The following is a 21,177-nucleotide window of genomic DNA, read 5'->3' on the forward strand; positions in this document are numbered from 1 at the left end:
ATTACACTCGCCTGCCAGAAATACTGGTGCAAACATTAAAATATTTCCACGGATGTCCCTGATTGATGGGCCACAGTGTGGGGCTGTGCTCCCAGAGATGACCTCAGAATTGCTACCTGCCCGAACGGGAAGCCAAATCACATACTCATTCCAACCACATTTAAAGAAAAAAAACTACGGTTGCCATGACAACCAAGTTGGATTAGGGTGCCATTTATCATTTTATTTTTGTTAACCCTTTCTCGTTCTGAGACGTCTGGAAGTTGCAGGGTGGGTGTCCCGTTCACCGCTGAATCTCGGAATGCGCAAGCAGTTCAGCGATAATTTTATTTAGAGAGGCGTAGTGCCGCTAATTTTAAAGACATTGTTACTCACCGCAGAGAACTGTAGTGACACGACCGCACTCTATGATAGCTGGTGCCAAACTGTGCCACACACCATCGAGCATTGCACTTTGGGAGCCTCAGTACCTATAAAGGTATTTTATTTGAGTTATTATTTCGGTTACAATAAAGTTAACGAAGCTGCTAAATCTGATTGTATAAAATATTAAACTTTACCGAAACAAAAAGCAACTGTTGTTAAAGTTGTTCTATTTAATCCGGAACAACACACACAAACTACAACACCTTCCATATCTCAAACATTAACGTAATACTACGTACAGTAATTTTACCACCATTCATTGTGCGTTAGATCATACCTGAATAGGTGAAATAACGTAACTTTAGTGGCATATTGCGAAAGGGCGTAATTACGATAATTGCTGCTTGTAGCGCAGAAGCTCGCCAGGGGTTTCAGACGCCAGCGTCGGTGGACAAGAAGGGCTCCACCACCACCGCCGCCGTCGCTCGCGACACTTGGCGCGAGCGACGTGAAGCGTGGCAACAACCCCGCGCGCTACGATGAGCGACTTTACGATATCGCAACCGTGCTTTTGGAACGTGGGTCCAGACGTCGTCAAGCTTCGGAGATGAATTGTGCTCTTCATTATGGATTTTGATGTGCTGAATTCAACTATGACATAGTCTTTGGTTCTTTCGGTAAAGTCACAGCGGTAGAAAAATCATAGATCATGACGCTTCGATCGCAACACAAGCAATCGTCATCAGGCGGGACAACCACAGCAAGAAAAAACTGGAAGACCAAAGAGTATGGATTTCTACAGTCACGAAAGCTTCAAATCAAGAATCAACTATGACAATTAAAACAGCCGATTGGCTACTGTTCCCAAGATGTTTACGTTTTTACATCTATGTATATTGTGTAGAGTTTTACTCATAACTTGTAAACCGAGGTCTTTTCATGTGTTTATGGTTGCTGTACATGGTAAAATGTCACCTGTCCTGTTCATATAACACTTTAAAAATCAGCAAAAGGGTTTATATAAATAACATTCATTATGAAACAAAAGGCAAAAAAAACTAGTATGTATGTATATAGGTACATAGTTGAGTCCTTATATTCGTCAACGTCAACAGTTACCGAGGGAAATGTTCGGTTCACAGGCATCGGTTGCTTTTACCTGCAATCCACCGCCAGCACATCAGTGAATGAAGATCACCCGATGCAACAATGGCCATTAGAAGGCTGTTCCTCTCGTCAGAGAGAGAGAGGGAAGAAGTGGGTATCGGTTTGGTGCATTGCACGTGTCACCAGCACAAGAATGAAAGCCGTACTATACAGCATATGCGCCTGGTGGTAATTCTTCATGAAGTGTAAATGCTAAAACAAGTGCATGTTTAAAGTAAAGCATTGTTACTGCATCTGAGGACACATTGATATTAATTGTATTTGCGCATTTAGATAAATTAGGTAGTGGGAAATCATTCATTAATTGTAACAAAATGTTCTGCAAGAGCTCATTATTGGTTAACATTTGCAGTATAGTGATGAGGCTACAAATAGATGTAAAGTGGTTAATTATATTAACTTTGCACACAACCGTACAGCAATGTATGTATGTCACGTATTTATGGGAATTCGTATCGCAATTTTGTGATAGACATCCGAGTCACGTGTCATGTTTAGACACACGATTGAAACACGTGAAAGGACTACCATGGATGTTTTTCTTCTTCTCAACACCTCTCAATGGTTCTAACACGTTCATGGTCCAACATATCAACGTATGGGAGAGCTCCTGACCACTGTCCGTTGTACAGAGACTTGCAATTGATTCCGTACATCGACCGTGTAGGAGCATCCGCCGGGACCAGCGTGCGAGCCATCTCGGCCTCGTCAAGTGCAAAGTGGATGTCTGTGGGAGACCGCTCAAGTGTTGCATCAGCTGTGATTGACACGTTGGGTGCTGGCCAATTTCATGGCAAGCATGCGCAGCTGCTCGTGAGATGTAGACTCGGGCGAACATGTGTCTGGAGCGGTGATGCGGCCATCCTAACCCCACCCCCCCCCACGGTCGCTCTCCCTCCGCTGTCACAAAGGCTTCTTCACACCCGTCAATCAACTTTGGCCTGTGCCAGTATTTAGTATTCAGTACTAGTTTGTCAAAAGAAAATCGGTGTGTATATATACGGGGATTTAACTGCAGATGTGACTAAAGAAGCACTTACAAGGACCCATCAACTGCTCCTGCACTCTTATTCACGTCGTCGCCGACCCGAACGCGATAAATATTCATCGCAACGAGCATCTTTACAACCGCCGCCGCCACCACCGCGTTGGTCCCCGGCGACGGCGGCGACGGTGGCGGGCTTCGCGACGGTTGCCCAAGAATGCACTGGAGCTGCCACGCAGCGACATGTCGGGGCGTTTTCGACCGTGCCCTTTTCTTCCGAGCTCTCGGGGGACGGGTGCGCGGACAGGCGGACGCACTGCCCACGCAGCTGTATTTGCACACCTGTCTCCGCCGCACGCGCAGACTCTCGCCGTGCCACGCGCCCGCTCTGGCGGGCGACGGGCTCCAGGGGGTGCGGCCGGTTCACGGGGTCGCGCGTGGGTCTAGGGTTACGGTGCCGTCCGCACAAGCCATCGGATAGAGGCCTATATCGCCGGCGCCAGTTCATATGACCGTGCCGAAATTAATAAATCTGCCACGGGGGTAAAAAAGCTAAATATTTGCGTGAGCGTTTGAAAGCGTGCCAATCGTGTCGTGTGCCCGCCGTTACATCTGATTCATGATTCGGACGCTAATTTTGTAATGTTAGGGTTGGTTAGATGATTTATGAGATGAGATTAGAAAAACCACGATGGAGCCGAAGACTTTCCTTACAACTGCCTACATTATAAAAACGTGTTCTTTTTATATGTAGTGGATATTGTAACAAGATAGCAGATTGACAGATGCACTGGGGCTGCAAAGTAGACTCATGTCACTGACACTCATTTTAATGTTTGCTCACCATTCAATTTCTGCTAAAAGGTCTTCAGTGATGTAGGGAAACAGTGAAACTAATATTTTTATAGACCACCCAGCTGGCAGGACTTGAATTATTTTAAATAGACGACATTCCCAAAAATTTCCACAACTGTGTTGGCATTCGATTTTGGAGTTAAGAACAAAGCTATCGAGCTGAGCAATAAAGTTAAAATGAAGTTTAATTTCTGCATTCCAGGCTGTTCTTTGGTAAAACGGTTTATTTATCAGTATGACTCAGAAGCGAATCTGTTCAGTCCCGCTGGGCATATTTAAACCGAAATAAACAGCACTTACAGTCCATAGTAAAGAAGCTGCTGGATCAAGGCCTCTCCATGCCGTGTCGGTCGTGGGGGCTGCTTGACCATACTTCACCACGCTGATCAGTGCGGGTTTTGTGACGTGGGCTGGTGAAAGTGATTTGCATGCACAGGACAGGCTCAGATATATTCACAGGTTCAAATCCAATCCGACGATTCGAGTCGATCATCGCTCCGAGTTTGATATTTTCCTACCTCGTGGAGGAAGTGAACAGCGCTTGTGACGCGATGAAAGACCCTACAACGATCCGGCTGTTGCATGAATCATACATTTTGGTGCAGCATTCACCCGCTTCCACGGCAAGAGTACTCACCGCAGGCTAAGTCGTTATTAAAGCCAACGGTGATGATGATGATGATAGTTTCTCACTCTGGAAAAACAGTGCACACTGCTGCTAAGCCAATTGCCAACGTACCTCTGCGTCTTTGCCCGCCAGCTTGCACTCTTCCTTGCTGTCCCTCCCAGCGGGCCAGTAGGCCTGCACCAGACAAATAAGCAGATGAGAATGGGTGTGTGCTTTATAGAACAGAACTTTAAATAAACAAGAAAGGGTAGGGGGGGGATGTACCTTTTGCTTATCCAATGCATTCCACAATTCCATTTTGCAAAGAAGTGATGCACAGTCATGCATTATTATTGACTTGACAAATAGCTGAGGCTTAACGTAATAGGAACTGGCAAACACATAATTGAAATGTTTGTTAAACCCAGTGAATCATTTTTAAATACTATTCCTGAAGTGTATGATATAAATTTAATTGCGCACTTTTAATTTTTACAGATTATTGCCACAGAGTGGGGCGCACACAAAATGGGTGTGCTTCAAACATCGCGCGCACGCTCTGCTCATGAAATCGTGCCGCTCAACCAGTCTTCCGATAACACACGATGAAACCCAAAAATAAACCGATGATGCTATTGTACGCTTTAAGTGTTCTGTTCTTCTGCGAGTTTTTTTTTTACATTTTCTTCACCCCCCCCCCCTCGCAACAGAAACAGCCACGCAGGCGCTCACCTCCCTCGCCTGCTCACAGCGTCGACCTGAACCCGAAACTTCCGTGCCAGCCTACGCATATTTTCTTTGACTCCGAACCAAGCGTGCTGCGTGTTGGGTTACTGGAAACTGAACTGCTCGTGGAATTAGAGTGACTTTACCATTAAAGTCCACTGCTTGTTTGTGCATAGTCAAAGTGGCATTTCCCTGTTATAATCCAACGCTAAACTCTGCCGGGCATAGTTGATTAACAAAGACTTGCACCTGGAAGGGCCGAGGGGGGGAGGCATTAAGTGCCAGATTTGTGCAGTCCCAAGTGCGAGCATGGTATACAGTGTATTTCCCATGACTGCGTGCCTGCTTTTAGTCAATGGGCCATTTTCATTTCACAGATGCAAACGCAATTATAATGAGATGTTGCCGACCAATCAATGAATAAAAGTCGGTCAATGTTTATCCCTGCCCGACAGCCTCGAGCCTAGGTGGTGGAAATGACACATTCCCATGGCAAGTGGCCAGCCTATCCAATACGCAGCCAGCATGGAACAGTTACATAAACGAACCAGAAAAAATGAAGTAGTCGCACTGTATGAAACTGCTTCGAATTAGTACGATGACGTCTGCGCGGCACGTTTAGATTTCAACGTTGAGGTTCCGGGAATTTCTCTTCCATTTGTTTCTACTTCCAAAAAGAAAATCCCCCGCCCACAATTATTTTATTGCGGACGAGTTGTGTTTTTCCCAGAAGTGTCCCTGAAATCTAAGAAAGGCCGGCAATGTCTCAGAAACGAGGTGGCTGACGTGAGCACGCCGACGCCACCGTCCGGACGCTCTTACCGTGAGCGGCTCGCGCTCAATGTTGTTCATGTCCAGGGACACGACGTGGTCCTTGGCTCCCACGTAGAAGCGGTCCTGGTCCTCGTCCAGCAGGAGGATGCGGAAGTCGTTGTTTCTGCTCAGAAGCGAGAAGTTCTGGAGTGTGCCCGAGGCTTGCAGCTCTGAAGTTGACGAGGAGACGGGGAGAAGGGGTGTGTAGGGGACAGTGGACAGTCAGTGGCCAGTCAGAAAAATTTGTGTAAAAAAAATTGATATATAAAAACCCCACTGCCACGATCTGATATTTACCACCATCTACTAAAACAAAACAAAAAGTTTTTATTCCACCAGGTAAGGCCGACTGAACTATATAGCTCTTTTTTCAGAAGCGACCTGGCCACAAATGATAGCCCAATGAAGTGGCTTATCATGTGGAAATTTAAAACAGCCAAAAACTCTAAACGCGTGTTTCCAAAGTTGGAGGGCAAATCTGTAAAATCCACCCGACCACGGGGAAAACATGCAAACTTCAAATATACAGCAGGCGTCAGGGTCAGGTTCGAACCCACAACCTCCTGTATACCAGGCAAGGTAGTTCACATCTTGCCACTGTGAGATGTTAACTACCAGAGACTTGGTAGTCAATCTCACAGGGCACTGCAAAATGCGACACAGATGCAAGTTGGCAAAATAAAATAAAATAAAAATATCGACCACATATTTTATCAGCATGGCATGGTATTTACAACAAAGCGATGCGGATTAGGGGTGCACAGTTGAGAGAGAATAAAAACAAAAATCTCTCAACTGCACAACATTTAAAAAATGTGAACGAGTAATAATAAACAGCACATTTTCGGTTGCATAATAAAACGCATTTTTGTTGGTAAAGAGCATAAGCAGTAAAAACTCCAAACCATATTGTAAAACTGGGCACAGCTGCAGTACAAGCAAAATAACTTTGTGCCTTTCCCTGACCGTAAATATTTCAGCAGCGTTCAGTTTGTTCATTCTGGGCAAACCAGCATCGCCAACCAAGCGACCAGCATTTCCATCGACTGCTACACGGAAATATTATTGTATCCGTTGGCACCATTTCTTCACAAAAACTAGGCGCTCATAAAATATACATCGCCCCGTTTTCTTTCGATGCAACCACGAATGTGCCCTTCATGACGACGTTCCGCTTTCTTGCTTTGCTCAGCTCCCCTCTCATCTTAATTACGGGTCGCCCAAGTTAAATCGCTTATTCGGGCGGTACATATGACGTCGCCAATATAGTTTTGCTTGGGAGGTTCAAGCGAGCGTGGATAACCGTGACAATAATCGCAGCGGCGAAAGCTTTAGGGCTTGAGTCTGTAATGTTAACTGACCAACACACGAGCCACAACTTTTCATGCAGATGTTAGTTTGCCAACAAGTTGAATTGCGTTCATGCATCTGCACTCGTCACGTGAAAAGAGGAATGGTATAAAAAAAAATCCATTGGAATTCTCTATTAGGAAAACTCTTAAAAATGGTTTACTCCTCAAAGTCACAAGACAGTTTTAAGAGCCAGCCGTTTACACCATTTTATCTAAACAGTTATAAACTTTAAACAACAAAGCACTTGAACATAAACATTGTTATAACAGCATCATTCTTGACCACGATGCACTCCTCACCAGTATGTAATAAAAAAAAACACATCACCGCACGCGAAGGGGTGGGTGGCCAGCACCACGCCCGGCCGCCTTTGTCTCTCCGGTGGCGATGTCTACACATCACACCAGGTACTCATTTGAGGTCCAGTCGACCTAGGGGAGGCTCAGGACCGGTTCAGATAATCGTCACTGGGTGCTGGCCGTGAGCGGGAATCGAACTCGGGCGGCCAGGTTCGTAGCGTAGCGCTAACCGCGGCACCACCGCTCCCCACACCGCCGACAACGTTCCCATTGACACGTACGTGCGTGCAGTGGATGACACATTTTGACATCCGATCCAAGAATTACGCAACTTAACATTGTGAACTTGCCCAGTGACCCTTGACAATGTGCAGTTCCCATGTTAAGATGTGAGAGAGACAGGATCAACACGGCGCTGGTAACACGATGCGCCGAGCTCGGGGCTGCGGGGTTTTTCAGCGCACGTCCGATGCACGAACGTTGGCTCCATGCTCGAGTGCCAGCGTCGTGAAGCAAACGGCTCGCACCTGGACCTGCCCACTCTGCCACGCGCCGTGCACGCCTCCTCCTTGCGAGCCACCACAGCCATCGCTTACTTTGAGAATCGCACTCCGTTCATACCAACCACGTTCACTGTCAACGCCGGCTCGGCGGTCGAGGGAGCGGCCTGCGCCACGCCGGTTCGCATTTGTCTCTCTCCCCACTGCTGATATTTACAGAGCGTACCAGGTAGTGCTCATCTCAGATCGAGTTGACCAAGGCGAGGCCATGGACCGGTTCTGACATCACTTCGCAAACTGATGTTAGCTGTGGTGAGTAATCAAACTCATGTCACCGGGTCCGTGTAGCACAGTGCGTTAACCACTGCTCACACACACACACACACGTGCACTCGCACACACGGGGTAAACGCATCACCTCATACACATCTTGCCCCCTGATTATGAGCTCCAACATAGTCAGTATACCTTGCCGATCTCCACCTCTATCCCATCGCAACATCTATACTACTGCCGTACCATCTCCGTGGCCTCCCGTCTCTTCCCTCCGTACACGGACACATCACAAATCGCAGCCCCCACCATCCCTTAATTATACCCCCTCCCGCGCCAGCCTCCCCGGCTCCCACCAGCCACCTCCTGTGCCCACTGTGCCCCCCCCCTCCACTCCCATCTCCATCAGAGCCCCTTGCCCCCACCGGTCACAGCCCTTTGTGCCCTCCAGCACCTGACCTGAAACTAATTTGCTCAATTACCCCTCGAGGGGGCAGCTGTCGGATGAGATCCAGGTGGCTTGTGGGTACAGGAGCCAATGTCCCTTGTGTGTAGCACCACTCACGGCGGCGGCGGTGGTAACCACACACTCGGAGGGGCTCGCGTTCGAGGCGTGGGCCATAGCTCGCTCCCCGCTCTGTCGGGGGTAATGCTTAGGGGCCGTGTATAGATATAAAAATAATGTTTAACAACGCATTTGTCGCTCGCTGGAAATGTGTTACCTCGTTTTGTCGAAGTAAAACAAAAACACACATCGGCACAGCTGTGCGTACGTACAGTGGTGTATCATGGAACGATTGGCCCTCGCCCCAGTAACATGGAATTCCGAGCACTGGCTCAGGGTCGCCGATTGTGACGAGCACTGGTCCACGCTCATTTGAGTCGGGAGATTTCCAATCGACTTCTACTGCATAAGATCTGAGGACATTTAATAGCATCCGGCACTAATGACAACAGCCAAGAGTTATAGAGTTTTTGTGTAATATATATAAACACCCTCTGTGTGTACTGTAGGCATTGGGCCCCTAGAAAGATGAAATGTGAAAGGTTGGGGGAATACGAGGGAAGATGTAGGACGTGAAGTCACGTTTAATTTTGAAGCCAAAATGTATTAATTTGTTTTGTTAGAATACAAAGAGACTCCAGCTCTGACTAGCGGAGTCACATTCTTCCCAATCTCCGATTTCCTCACCACTCGCATTCATTCATAATTATAGTTTTCATTGAACAAATTAATTAAGACTAAGCACCGGCCAAGAGTATGACTAACCATGGGAATACATTCAACAATTAGTCTTTGACAAGCGTACGCACCCGTGTGCACATCAGTTGATAAATTGAAAGTGAACTTCAAATGCACGTATGAAGCACGCACGGCCAAACAGGAACAGACGTCATTTATCTCAAAAGCAATAAGGCAAACGAGTCACCCAATGCACCGTGCGGCACACGCTCGCACATTCACAAATCCAACTGGCACGTGCGCGCACACACACACTTTTGAGGGCAGCATCTCACAGTGTAAGGCTCGCCGAGCGATGCCAAGCAATGCACTGCGGAGAACTCTAGACAGAGCAACGTATCGCACGCGTGTAAATGCATGAAAAGGCTGCACTCCCAGGGAAACCTGCTCGTGACCTTTGACCCCATCGAGGGTGTCACAGCATTCACGAGAGACGCGCATGAGACGTTTATTGATCGCCGATGTCGTAGCAAAGTTCAGTCCCGACCGCTCATTAGATCGGAAGACTCCGATGATTGAGAGCTCCTCACATGATATTTGACCACATCTAGGGGGGTCACTGCGATGATTACAGCACCAACGGCACTTCACCAGGGCTATCCGTGATGACCAAGGCTGCCTGGCGACGGGGCTGAGATAAGCAGCCGTTATAAAAAACGCAATACTCCAATTGTCCTTTCCAAAGAACGCTGGTCACCAACGGACAGGCAGGAGTGAGGGGGCAGCAGCAGCAGCAGCAGCAACGAAGATGTCCACGTTGGCTGGTGCCACTCTCCAGATGCGTCGAGCGCCAGTGCCCCGAGCGCCAACCGTGGAATGCGCCCTCTCCCTTCATTCGATTAGCGAGCCAAACTGTGACTTTCACCCCCCGCACCCCGTAAATTAAAGCGCGCAACCAGACCCCCCCCCCCCCTTCGCTTTTGTTAAGATTGGCACGTGCACTATATTGGATAGCTATTCTTTCCAGACGGGTGGGAGCTGTGCTCAGGACACACTTCACTCAGAATTGGAAAGTTTGTGAGTTCAAACCGTGGCCTAGCCAAGCATGAACGTGAGCACCGCCCTCTGGGACGACAACAGTGGTTGCCTTACAAAGAAACCTGCGAACTGCCATGGGAATGTGGAATTTCCAACACCTGCTCAGAGCCACCACTACAGACGAGTGCTTGCCCCAATGCGTGCTTGTTCCAGGGAGATGCTTTGCCTTGGAATGCCGATGAGCACGGACACACTTGGACTTGATTTCGACATCAAGATTACAGCGACGATTGAACTCATTCGACACCAGATTTGAGCACTTTCCCCTAGCAAATGAGCTAACATAATAGGACTGCAAATCATTGACGGCCATTCATTACACAAGTTCCGCATGAGAACATCACAAGTCCATTACGAAATGCGTCAGCCTGGCACTTAAAACTGAAGCTCTTTATGCTGCCTGTAAAGGTCATCTTTGTACAGAAACTAGGTCTGAAATATCTTGGCAGAAGGTGGCCTCTGACTAGGCGTGTATGTGTGCAAACACGTAAATGTGTATGTATGTTGAACTTCTTTTGCACCGACGTAGCAAACCTGCTAATCGGAGGTGCGAGGAAGAAAAACAAACTAAACACACAATAAGTTCAAAAGAGTTTTAAAATTAAATTTAAAACTGCATAATTCCAGTGGCTTCCTAATATCAGAAGGAAGAGCATTCCAAAGGGTCCCAGAAGCGCATCTGAAAATGCGTGATGCAGTGGCCGCCTATGTTCGATGGTTAGCCAAAAGCCACTGCGATAAAGGATTTGCATGGAGGTTTAAGCATACAGACCACATGAAAGAAGAACAAAACATAGGTGGTGGCTTTGTGGACGAATGGGACAAATGATGACGTTGGCCATCACTAGGACAGGTGTGGGTGGGGTGGTGTGGCGAGAGGCACACCTGGCGGCCGATGCTGGCCGTGTGGTCCAGGTTGTCACCACCGTGCACCCGCACGCTCCGCTCAGAAGGAATCGATCCGAGAGGACAGTTTGGGCCTGCTTGAGATGCCAATTAACAACTACTTGTTCATCTCTTTACAGGGCGCATTGAACGCCGGTTGTTAGGGAAACGTAATCATCCCTGTTTAAAATAAGATTGTGTTTACAACTCCCTCTGATCCGGAACGAGTGACGAAGAATTACAAATATCTGCCGGCGCGATTGGAGCAGGCGCCACGTCCTTCTCGTGTCTCTGCCCCGTCTGTCTCATTCCACTTCCCCTCCCCCCACCATTTCACTTCTATTGCCACCTTCATTCGTGAATCTCGCGATTTATTTTTTAAAGCTACAGCTTCTATTTAAAATAATCTTGTTCACATAATTTCTATCATTCTGGCGAATTGCCCGATGATGCTGGATGCAATTACCAGCGAAACGTCGTACTCAAATTGTAAATGTTGTGGTTTCACGCTTCAACACACCGGTGGGCTAAAGCAGTGAACTATTTGTCTTTTGTCAACGTGACACTTTTTTTACTGATTGGCCGTGTCGGGTGGTGGAGGGTTACGACACATTTATAAATAACGCGATCTAAACCCAAAAATCGTTGATTATGAACAATATTGGTCGCGAAAGCCTACGTGTTAAACTAATTTCTATCAGCTACTTACCGCGGTGTGATTATTCATACGTGCTTGCCGAGGACATGCACATTCTCGGACTGGGACCCTCAATGCCTTCTCGGGGAGAATACGAATCCCACAACCGATTTAAACGGTATACTTTTACTGTCAATCCACAAATACAATCAACGCACACAACACGCAATTTAAATTGACGTCCATGGTTACACGCTACGCAAATATTTTTGGCAATATCTAAACTCATAAAACATCAGGACGTTTCTGTGGGAATTCCATGCTAAACTATTGAGACAATTCAAACCAAACTCAAGAAATGAAAAAAAATCGTGGCTAGTCCAGTGACATTAATCCTTATTCATGTTTATTTTCCTTTGTGATTCGTTCTGTCATCGTTCACTCCACTGCTGGTCCCCATGCCCTATATCAAAACATGTGCTCATGCGCTCACAAGCGGACACCCGCACAAGCACACTCGCCACGGGCGAACGTACCCCCCTTACACACACACACGCGGGCGAACGTACACCCTTACACACACACACGCGGGCGTTCACATATGCCTCGTCCACACTCACGTGCGCATGCGCATACTCGCACGCAAAAGGCACGCGCATTTGCTGGCATCCACCGCCCCCCCGACCCTCGCCTGCCATGGCCTTTGAAGCGGAAAGTGCAATGCAGATTTCAGAGAGCCGAGCAGGTGGCATCTGCAACTTATCAGGTAGAAATGTCCCTAATAGCCTCTCGGGGGGGAGGCAGGAGCCGCTGGTGGCACGCGAAGGGATGTGTGCGAAACTCTGCCCCGCAGACTCGCGGTAAAAATACACTCGGCTTGCAAAACTGACGACGCTCAATGAATACCCACAGAAGTGAGTGTGCACTTGCACACGCACACACACGAGCATGGCGAGATGCACGCGTGTGCGTTACAGTTTGAGGTGTGTTGGGGAGAACGCACAACCCGGCGATCCGAGTTCAATTCCCGTTCGCGGCTAATATCGGTGACGAATATCAGAACCAGCCCTGGGCCTCCCCCAAGGTCAACTTAGCCGTAAACGGGTAACTGGTGCGGCGTGTAAACATCACCCCTGGCGAGACAAAGGTGGCCAGATACGGTGCTAATTGAAATCAATCCCCCTCGTGTGCCGTGCTGCCATTCATAGGTGCTCGCTACGATCACTTGCCCCATCAGTGTGTTAATACTGCACAGGGAATAGGGGCGGGAGGGAGGGGTGGGGGTATTGTCTTTTTGTATTCTGCACGTACTGAAAATATACATTTCTGAGAATAGGGTTTTCCCCTTTTATCTGGCAACAAATGGGGAAACAACTTAACACCTGTTTTGTTGCCAGATAAAAGGGGAAAAACCTATTCTCATATTTTGGTACTGGCAAAGGAGGTCCCATGATGCAGATGCTCACCTCGAGCTCTCGTTACTCTGACAGTTCGTTGTCTTTGGGCTGTGCGCCTTTTGGCGTCTTCTGGGGTCTAACACCGTTTGAGACGAGGCTCAAAAGAAAACTGTCTCTGGTGTGGACCAATCAGTTTCAAAGACAATGCATATATTATCAGAGTATGTTTTTTTGTTTGCATTTTGACCACAAGTATTGTGGTTAATGCAGACATGATTGCTTGTAAAAGGTTTCAGTTTGGTGTTTTAACAACTTAACACCTGTTTTGTTGCCAGATAAAAGGGGAAAACCCTATTCTCATATTTTGGTACTGGCCAAGGAGGTCCCATGATGTCTACATCTCGATGGAAATGACAAACGCCCTGTTGCACGCGAAATCCCTCCTCTTGGCAGTGTGCAACACAAACGTGCAGGCGATCGGTCGTCTGGGGATTCCACGGTGCACTGTGGTTCCTTACACTCCTCATTTCTACATTAGGGTGAAGCCCACCAGCAGCCTCCAGGAACCAATTACAAGTGAAAGTCGGACCACCTGGACCGCTAGAATGGAAATGTGTTGGCTTGTAAGCCAACACATTTCCAATCTCGCTACAGTAATGGCAGACAAGAGCGCGTCCGTGGGATGCTGGCGCTGTTTATATTGCGAGCATGTTCACCGCGTGACCGGATCTTATTAGAAACAGGCAAGCGCCGTCAATTAAATAAAACCACCAATTATTATCCCAAGTACGTATGATTGAAGTGGAGGGTTTATTTTTATACGGTGCCCCGCAAAGAGCTGGCTTTCGCGGTAATTTAGTTTGCACGGCAGATTGCCTTGCCCCCCCCCTCCCCGCACCGTAATAGCTCATGTTCACTGCACCAACAGCCAAGTTGAAATAAACCAGAAAAGCATGTTAATTAATAATCCAGCTGCGTTTCATCACTCGGCTGTGGATAATTCTTGTATTGTTGCCTTGGCGGTCGAATCAGCATGGGGACGACCATCGTGGACCCAAACAGCCCTCGTCAATGTCACCCAGGATTCGGGCTGGGATTATCCCACGCGCTGGCGCTTTCGTCGTTCCGAATCGCGACGAACCGCACGGAGGGGGCGTCGCACGAGATTAAGTGGACCTGAGCAAGCGCAGCTGCAGCCATGCGCGTCATTCAATAGCACGTGACGCCGCGTGGGGGCACGTGACGCCGCCGTGGGGGCACGTGACGCCGCCGTGGGGGCACGTGACGCCGCCGTGGGGGCACGTGACACCGCCGTGGGGGCACGTGACGCCGCCGTGGGGCACGCGCAGGCGCCGACTGGGAACCGACTCATCGCAGCAGCCGCAGCGGCAGCAGCAGCAGCAAGCACAACCAAAAAGTTGACACTGGCATTTTTCTGAAGCATTCCACCTCGTGAGGACTTGACGTCACCAGTGGCAAAAAGTAAATACATAAATACGTCCATTGGAAAAATAAAAAGTCTCATACAGTGAGGACAAATGTGCTAAGTTTTGAGTGCATGCAATATCCATTAATCTTTGGCTCACTATGACATTCGCAGACCGAAGGATATATGGTAGTCAGTGTACATTTCCAGCTGTATTCTGACCTGGCGTGCGTTTCCGTTCTTGCGTCAATGCCGCCTCGCGATCCGAAGGCATTTGGGCTTGAGCAGAGTATGTTATTTAAGTTTATGAGCGAGGAATTAGAGGGCTTTAAGGTTACGGGCGGGTTGAACCCCTGGGCCTTCCAACAGGAAGAGGGCGGGTGCTTGGGGAACAAACCAAACCAGCCAGGACCTCCAGCAGGACACAACGGCGATTGTGAGTGCTCAGGAAGAGAGTTTTTATGGGTCGAGGCACCTGCTGGGGCTGGCAACGTGGAGCCGGCAGATTTATCCTCTCGACGTGAATAGCGGGTTCCCTGGGACTGGTGGTGTTTGCCTTGGTTTGGCGGGGTCATTTGTATCTTATTAAACCTGATATACTTTCGGTGTGTGGTTTGAACAATGAATAATATTTGAGGTCTCTTCGGGGACCAAGGTACAATTTTTTTGGACGGGGAGGAAATGAAATATTTAAATGTTTGGGGGGTTGGGAAGTGTTAAATAACGGCACGCACCAGTGCCACTGCGGCCGCGTTCCGCGCTCGCTCAAAATTCCGCCACAGCATCAATGTGGTTTACAGCGGTTGCCTTTTTATAAATCTGAACGATTAAAGCGCTGGCCACCGGAGCGGCCAATGCCATGAGCACAGTGACGTGCGAACGCATCACCAAAGGCAAACAGTTGCATGAAAAACAAATCCTACGGCAGCATTGGGGCGGTCAAAGACAAGTCCCATTGGTTTCATGGTGGTCAACGACTTCCAAGCAGAGATGGGCCCCACGAACTTATGGCTGGGAATGATGAATATCTATCTGATGGTATAGCAGCGCTTTAAATCGCCCACAGAACTAGATAAGTGGAATAAATATTATAGAGATCCTCCGTTAGTACAAAAACAACTACCGCACAGCATATGAATTTGAGTCTTTGCCAATGGACTTTAAGAATCCCAACGGGGATGTAGGCGTGTTCTCAGCAAGTCATTACTGTTGCAACGTTAACCCTTCAAGACCTCCAACGGTGTTTTTTTTCTGTTTGAGCCTCATTGTCATCAGTGTTACTTTTAGGAGTTAACGTTAGTCTAATTCATATTATTTACATTGTTTAATCAAAGGCCCAAACTGTGAAGGTGATAACCACATTGTGGCGAGATGTTAACGACCTCTCCTGGTATGCAGCAGGAGGTCGTGGGTTCGATCCATACCCTGACATCTGTATATTTGGAGTTTGCATGTTCTCCCTGTGGTCACGTGGATTTTTCTCCAGGCCCTCTGGTTTTCCCTCCACATTATAGAATCAACATGCGTTTAGAATATTTGTCTGATATAAATGTCCACATCATAAGCCACTTGGTAGAGCTATCATATGTGGGCAGCTCGCTTGTGGAAAAAGAGCTATGTAGCTCAGTGCGCTTTACCTGGTAAGATACAAATTCTTCGTTAGTTCGTCTTTTTTTTTAGAATGATACAACGTGGAACTATTTATATGAACACATGAACGGCGCATTTGGTATTTATGGTGACGGCACATGCTTGTTGCAAATGTCACTCGCTCAGCCATCTATGCTGCCCCGTGTGTGCGCGTGTGTGTGTGTGTGTGTGCAATTGCCTCAAACGCCGACTGTGTGCTGCCCTCCCATTCACACGGCACATGTTCTGAATTTACCAACACAAATAAACAGCAACAACGGCAGGATGAGCGAAGCCCAGAAACGTTCAATTCTTCAACGCAAACACTCCTTTACCCCCCCCCCCCCACGATGGAATTTTAAACACAAGCACGACACACATTTCTCTCCCTTGATTGTTTTCATTTAACCAATTCCAAACGAGACCCGAAGTGCAATCAGCCCTGAGCACTATTTGCACTGTGGCCATTGTGTGGTAAGTTTTCGGGGATTTGGCAGAGGATTGTTTGAAGCCATCACTCAGCACCACTTGACGGCATCTACACCGGAATGTATATACCTCGGTCGCACATACGACAAAACCTCGCTTGAAAATGAACGAGTATTCCAGATAGCTGCCCTGCGCTTTGCGTGTGCCCTCATATCAGGACACTCTCCGTTGAGTGTCAGAGGTGGCCGTCTGAAGTAGACGAATACAGCGTTAAATAAAAACAATTATCAGTTCGGCAAATGACCCTTAATGACCCTCATGAAACTTTGTGTCTTCCTTAAGAGGGGCCCTTGCAGCGGAGTGAAGCATTTTTCTGGAATGTCCGTAACACCACGGCGGCTCTTTCCAAATGAGTTTCACCTGTTTGCAAAAAAATCTGGCCGCCGTTTGCTTGGGCAATTGGCCAAGATGTGCGTGCTGAGGGAGGCAGGCAGGCGAATGAGAGTGCTCGCATTTCTATTTGGAGGGGGGGGTGGGGAGAACATTTTTTTTACCGGCCACGCTTCGCACGGGCATTCGAATTTTGCCAAACAACGCCACCTGCTCTGCCATTCTAATCGTCCCCTTCTTTTGTCCGTTTTTGTTTGTTTGTTTGTTTGCGCGCGACGGCAAATCGTTGACCAAGCGCACTCAGCGGCGCCGTGAAAGCCGATGTGAGAAATGTCCCCCCCCCCGCCCTTCTCAGCCGGGCCGCGCACCTCCAGCCCCGCTGTCAAACGATGCAGACACAAACCTCCTGGGCGGCAGCGACTCGGGCAGCAGTCGCGCCAGTCACCCAAGGAGCGCGCGCAGGGGGGTGACCGGCGTGCAAAGGAAAGACGCAGAGAAAGCCGCCATCCATCGTTGACAACGAAGAGTCATCGGCGCGTTAATGCAGATTGCTTAAAAGTGTCCTTCAAAACGACAACGCCTTGTTTGCTTGGTGCTATCTCTTCATTTGGCCACGTTGACCAGGTCGTCCTTGTAAGAGAGCCTCTGTGGGCTCAGGTTCTTGCCTGGTAAAATAAACCCTCCTACTCTGGAAACGTTAGTATTAAAGGTTAAGGTCAAGAGGTCATCTCAGCAGAGGTGTGGACTCGAGTCATGTGACTTGGACTCGAGTCAGACTCGAGTCATGAATTTGATGACTTGCGACTCGACTTGGACTTGCATAACAATGACTTTGTCCCACCTATGAGATGTGGACTCGAGTCATGTGACTTGGACTCGAGTCAGACTCGAGTCATGAATTTGATGACTTGCGACTCGACTTGCGACTCGACTTGGACTTGCATAACAATGACTTTGTCCCACCTCTGCATCTCAGCCAATGTCATCAATGCTACCGCAGCTCACGATCACTTTCGTCCTTCTGGCATATAACCTGGTGCACTGTCGACACCCAAGGTCCACTCTTACACTCTTCCAGTATGAGCAAGCCACTGGGAGCTATGCACTTCTTAAATCTGTACTGAAAACTAATTTCTCTAGAACTTGTTTTTGCGTTTAGGTTGTTGTCCTTCCCCGGCACCTCCGGTTAGCACGGTTGGCTACGTACGGTGCGAAAGAAGGTCAACATGCATGCGTGCGTACATCATGTGGCTTTGATTGTCCACCCACAGCTTCCCACTCCATGCCGTCTCGGCCACGTGCCGCACCCCACCCTGCACGCCGACTCCACTCATTGTAACCTCTTCACCCTGCTTACGTCCACAAGGCTCTCTTACGACATTTGTCTTACGTGTGTCAATGCCTTTCAGATTGACATCATCCTACGTCGCCACACAATACCGCAAGGAAAAAAAGATAGGTTACTTTTGCGCGTACAAAATACATGCGGTTATGTCCACACACCTGCATGCACAAAGGCCGGATCATGAACACTCGCATGAACTTGCTGACGCATGGCACATTTGAAGGCATGCATGCGTGCCCACATTCAATACGCACGTTTAAATGTTGACCCAAGTCCGGGCAAGCAGTGCGAAGCCCAGTATTACCCCCTTATTAAGGACGAGCTTTCAGATTTTCTTTCTTCTGACAACAGATAAAGTTTAGCAGAGTGGGAGAACGGACACTGGCCACAGAGACCAGCTCGAGTGAAAACACGCACGGCTACCGCATGTTATCTTAACCCCCCTTTACACCGCTCCCACTTGCCATGCAAAACCCGTTAGCTCTGCACGAGAATGCTCAACATTAATACCGGGTAATGGATCGGCGCTCTTGAGGGGCAGGAGAGGAAGCATCGGAGAGGAGGGGTCAGTGGGAAGTGGAGGGGTGGCACTGTGCTTTGGCTGCCCGGTTCCTCGGTGGCTTTGGAGGCCTTGTCCAAGTCCAGAGTTCAATGTTAATGTACCATTTTATTGAGGGACTGCGTGTTATCTTGTATGTAAGTTGAACTTCTTTCGCACCGTACGTAGCCAACCGTGCTAAGTGGAGGTGTGGTCTGGGACTGCTTTTGTTGTATTTGCTACCTTTGCTCAAGCTTAATAAAATCGGACTTGTACAATGTATTTATATTTAGTGACTTGCTTCCCTATTTTTCCACTTTCATCGTTGTTTTGCATCGCTTGCTGTTGTAACGCGCTGATCCGCCCACACTGGACATCTGTGAAAAAGAGCTTCGGAGCTCAGCGGATTCCTCCTCTAGTTTAAACAAACATTCTGATTCCGAAGTAGCCTCCTGACAGGTAACCGACCTGAACCACAAAGTGCATCCTCAGGAGCAGAATTCAAATTTGTGCAAAATTTTATTCCATTTGCGTCGCCCGACATGTTCGGCCGATGCTGTTTATGAAGTTTCAAGCTCATCTTGTTTAACCAGGCGACAATAGTGAGACCAGGATAGTTTCATTTGCCAAGAGTGACCTGGGGCATTAGTTTGCCAGTAGGGAATGATGACTGTTACGGGATCACCCCAAGTAATAATAATAATAATGCTCATTTGTAACCTGCACAATGTCCACTTGTGGCGGAGCCGAGCTCAGAGATCAGCGCAGTTGAAGTGAGATATAAAGAATGTTTTTTGAAAAACTCGCGGGTAATATTTGAATTTGGTTCATTTAGACCATACAGCAAATCCATAACCTTCTCGGGCAATTGACATCACAAGGTCAAGAAAAATATAAGTGCAAACGGATCAAAATGTTTTTCCAGAGCGACCAGAAATCTGATCTCAGCATGCAGTGCTGAGAATGACATCGTGGATTGGTTTGCATTCCTTACAATTAGATCACACCAGCCAAAGTCGGCTCTTAAAGCAAGTACACAGCACTGCGCATTGAGAGGCGGTCGCGCAAAAAAAACATCACTCAGAACTAAACTGTGGGCACCAGAGTTCGACGACATCGCAGCCACTAATGGGACGAGCCGTGGCTGGCGTTGGTAAAGAATGAAAGAGGCAACGACCTCCCGCCTTTGCAATTATTTTTTTGTTCCATTTGTTGAGCACGCATCCCCACAGAAAGATTTACTAACCACTGCTCCATCACCAAAAATCGACATTCTTTTACAGCATTGGCAGCACTGCCAAGTAGAGAATAGCTCTGAAATAAGACACGGCTGGAACTTTCCTGTGTAGCTCGTGAATTCAAAGAGCTTTTATTATCCCCCCCACCCAATAGGCATTCGCCAGCTCTCCGGGAGGATATAGAGTTTGTTCTGTCATGAATGCTGTTTTTGTATCTCTTGATTTCGGGCACAATCAAACTGTGCGCAATTTAGCGCGTGGCATTTGTCTTCACTTGACTGTTATAATCCAATGTCAGTTGTAAGTTATATTTGTCTCACAAGTAAGTCGAACGAGTGAGGGTGGGCTGGTGGACAGGCTATGCAACCTTAAAACTTCACTCCTACACTGCCGAGTACACTTATAAGTTCACTGAAAAGGAGACATTATTTACTTGCGCAGTGGGTGTAGCCGTGTTGTCGGGTTATGCCGTGTGTTGCCCGTCACTTTGTCCGACGTTCCGCTCCACGTGTCGAGACCTTCCAAGTGGAGCGGAACGTTGGACATCGTGCCGAACAGCACGGGAGCATGACCCAAAAACACATCGGAGAGCTGTCCAGCACACCCGCGAAACCCCATGCAGTAGTGCCGTAGTTGTTTATTTAATGTCTTTCCGACATTACCGGCGGCTTATCATGACTGTGACATTTCCATTAATTCAGTGAACCAGGACTACAGTGCAGCATGGCTGCCAATCCTGTGTTGGTCTGGTGATATGGCAGAGCAGTTGTTACTGGGTTTCACAGCATGAAAGAGGCCTCCTCGGAGGACCCGATGAGAATTGAGGCAAGGCATGAGCACGCACACACACGTGTACCCGTGTGTGCCATCATTACGCGAGCCATCATCACCTCCGAAAGCCGCCCCCCAATTTTCACACCTAAGGTGCAATTCTGAAATTGTGCCGTTTGCAAGATGGTGGTGACGATGAGTCCTTGAGATGCCGAGTTCTCTCCGATGACGAATCTTGGATTCGACTGGAAACAGATGGTATGGATG

At 48.1% G+C, this 21,177-nt stretch overlaps 1 protein-coding gene across 2 annotated transcripts in view; it reads right to left on the bottom strand.

Moving 5' to 3' along the window:
- LOC144943613 (semaphorin-3C-like) overlaps nucleotides 1–21,177 on the bottom strand; it is a 96,079-nt gene that overhangs the window by 35,827 nt on the left and 39,075 nt on the right. For both annotated transcript variants that reach the window (XM_078871231.1, XM_078871230.1), the window contains exons 3-4: nucleotides 5,529–5,689; nucleotides 4,113–4,175 (exon numbers count right to left, since the gene is read on the bottom strand). In XM_078871231.1, the coding sequence (XP_078727357.1) occupies nucleotides 4,113–4,175; nucleotides 5,529–5,689 (224 nt within the window). The remainder of the gene's footprint in view (nucleotides 1–4,112; nucleotides 4,176–5,528; nucleotides 5,690–21,177) is intronic.

Source organism: Lampetra fluviatilis, chromosome 32 (assembly GCF_964198595.1).
Source record: "Lampetra fluviatilis chromosome 32, kcLamFluv1.1, whole genome shotgun sequence".
NCBI lineage: Eukaryota > Metazoa > Chordata > Hyperoartia > Petromyzontiformes > Petromyzontidae > Lampetra > Lampetra fluviatilis.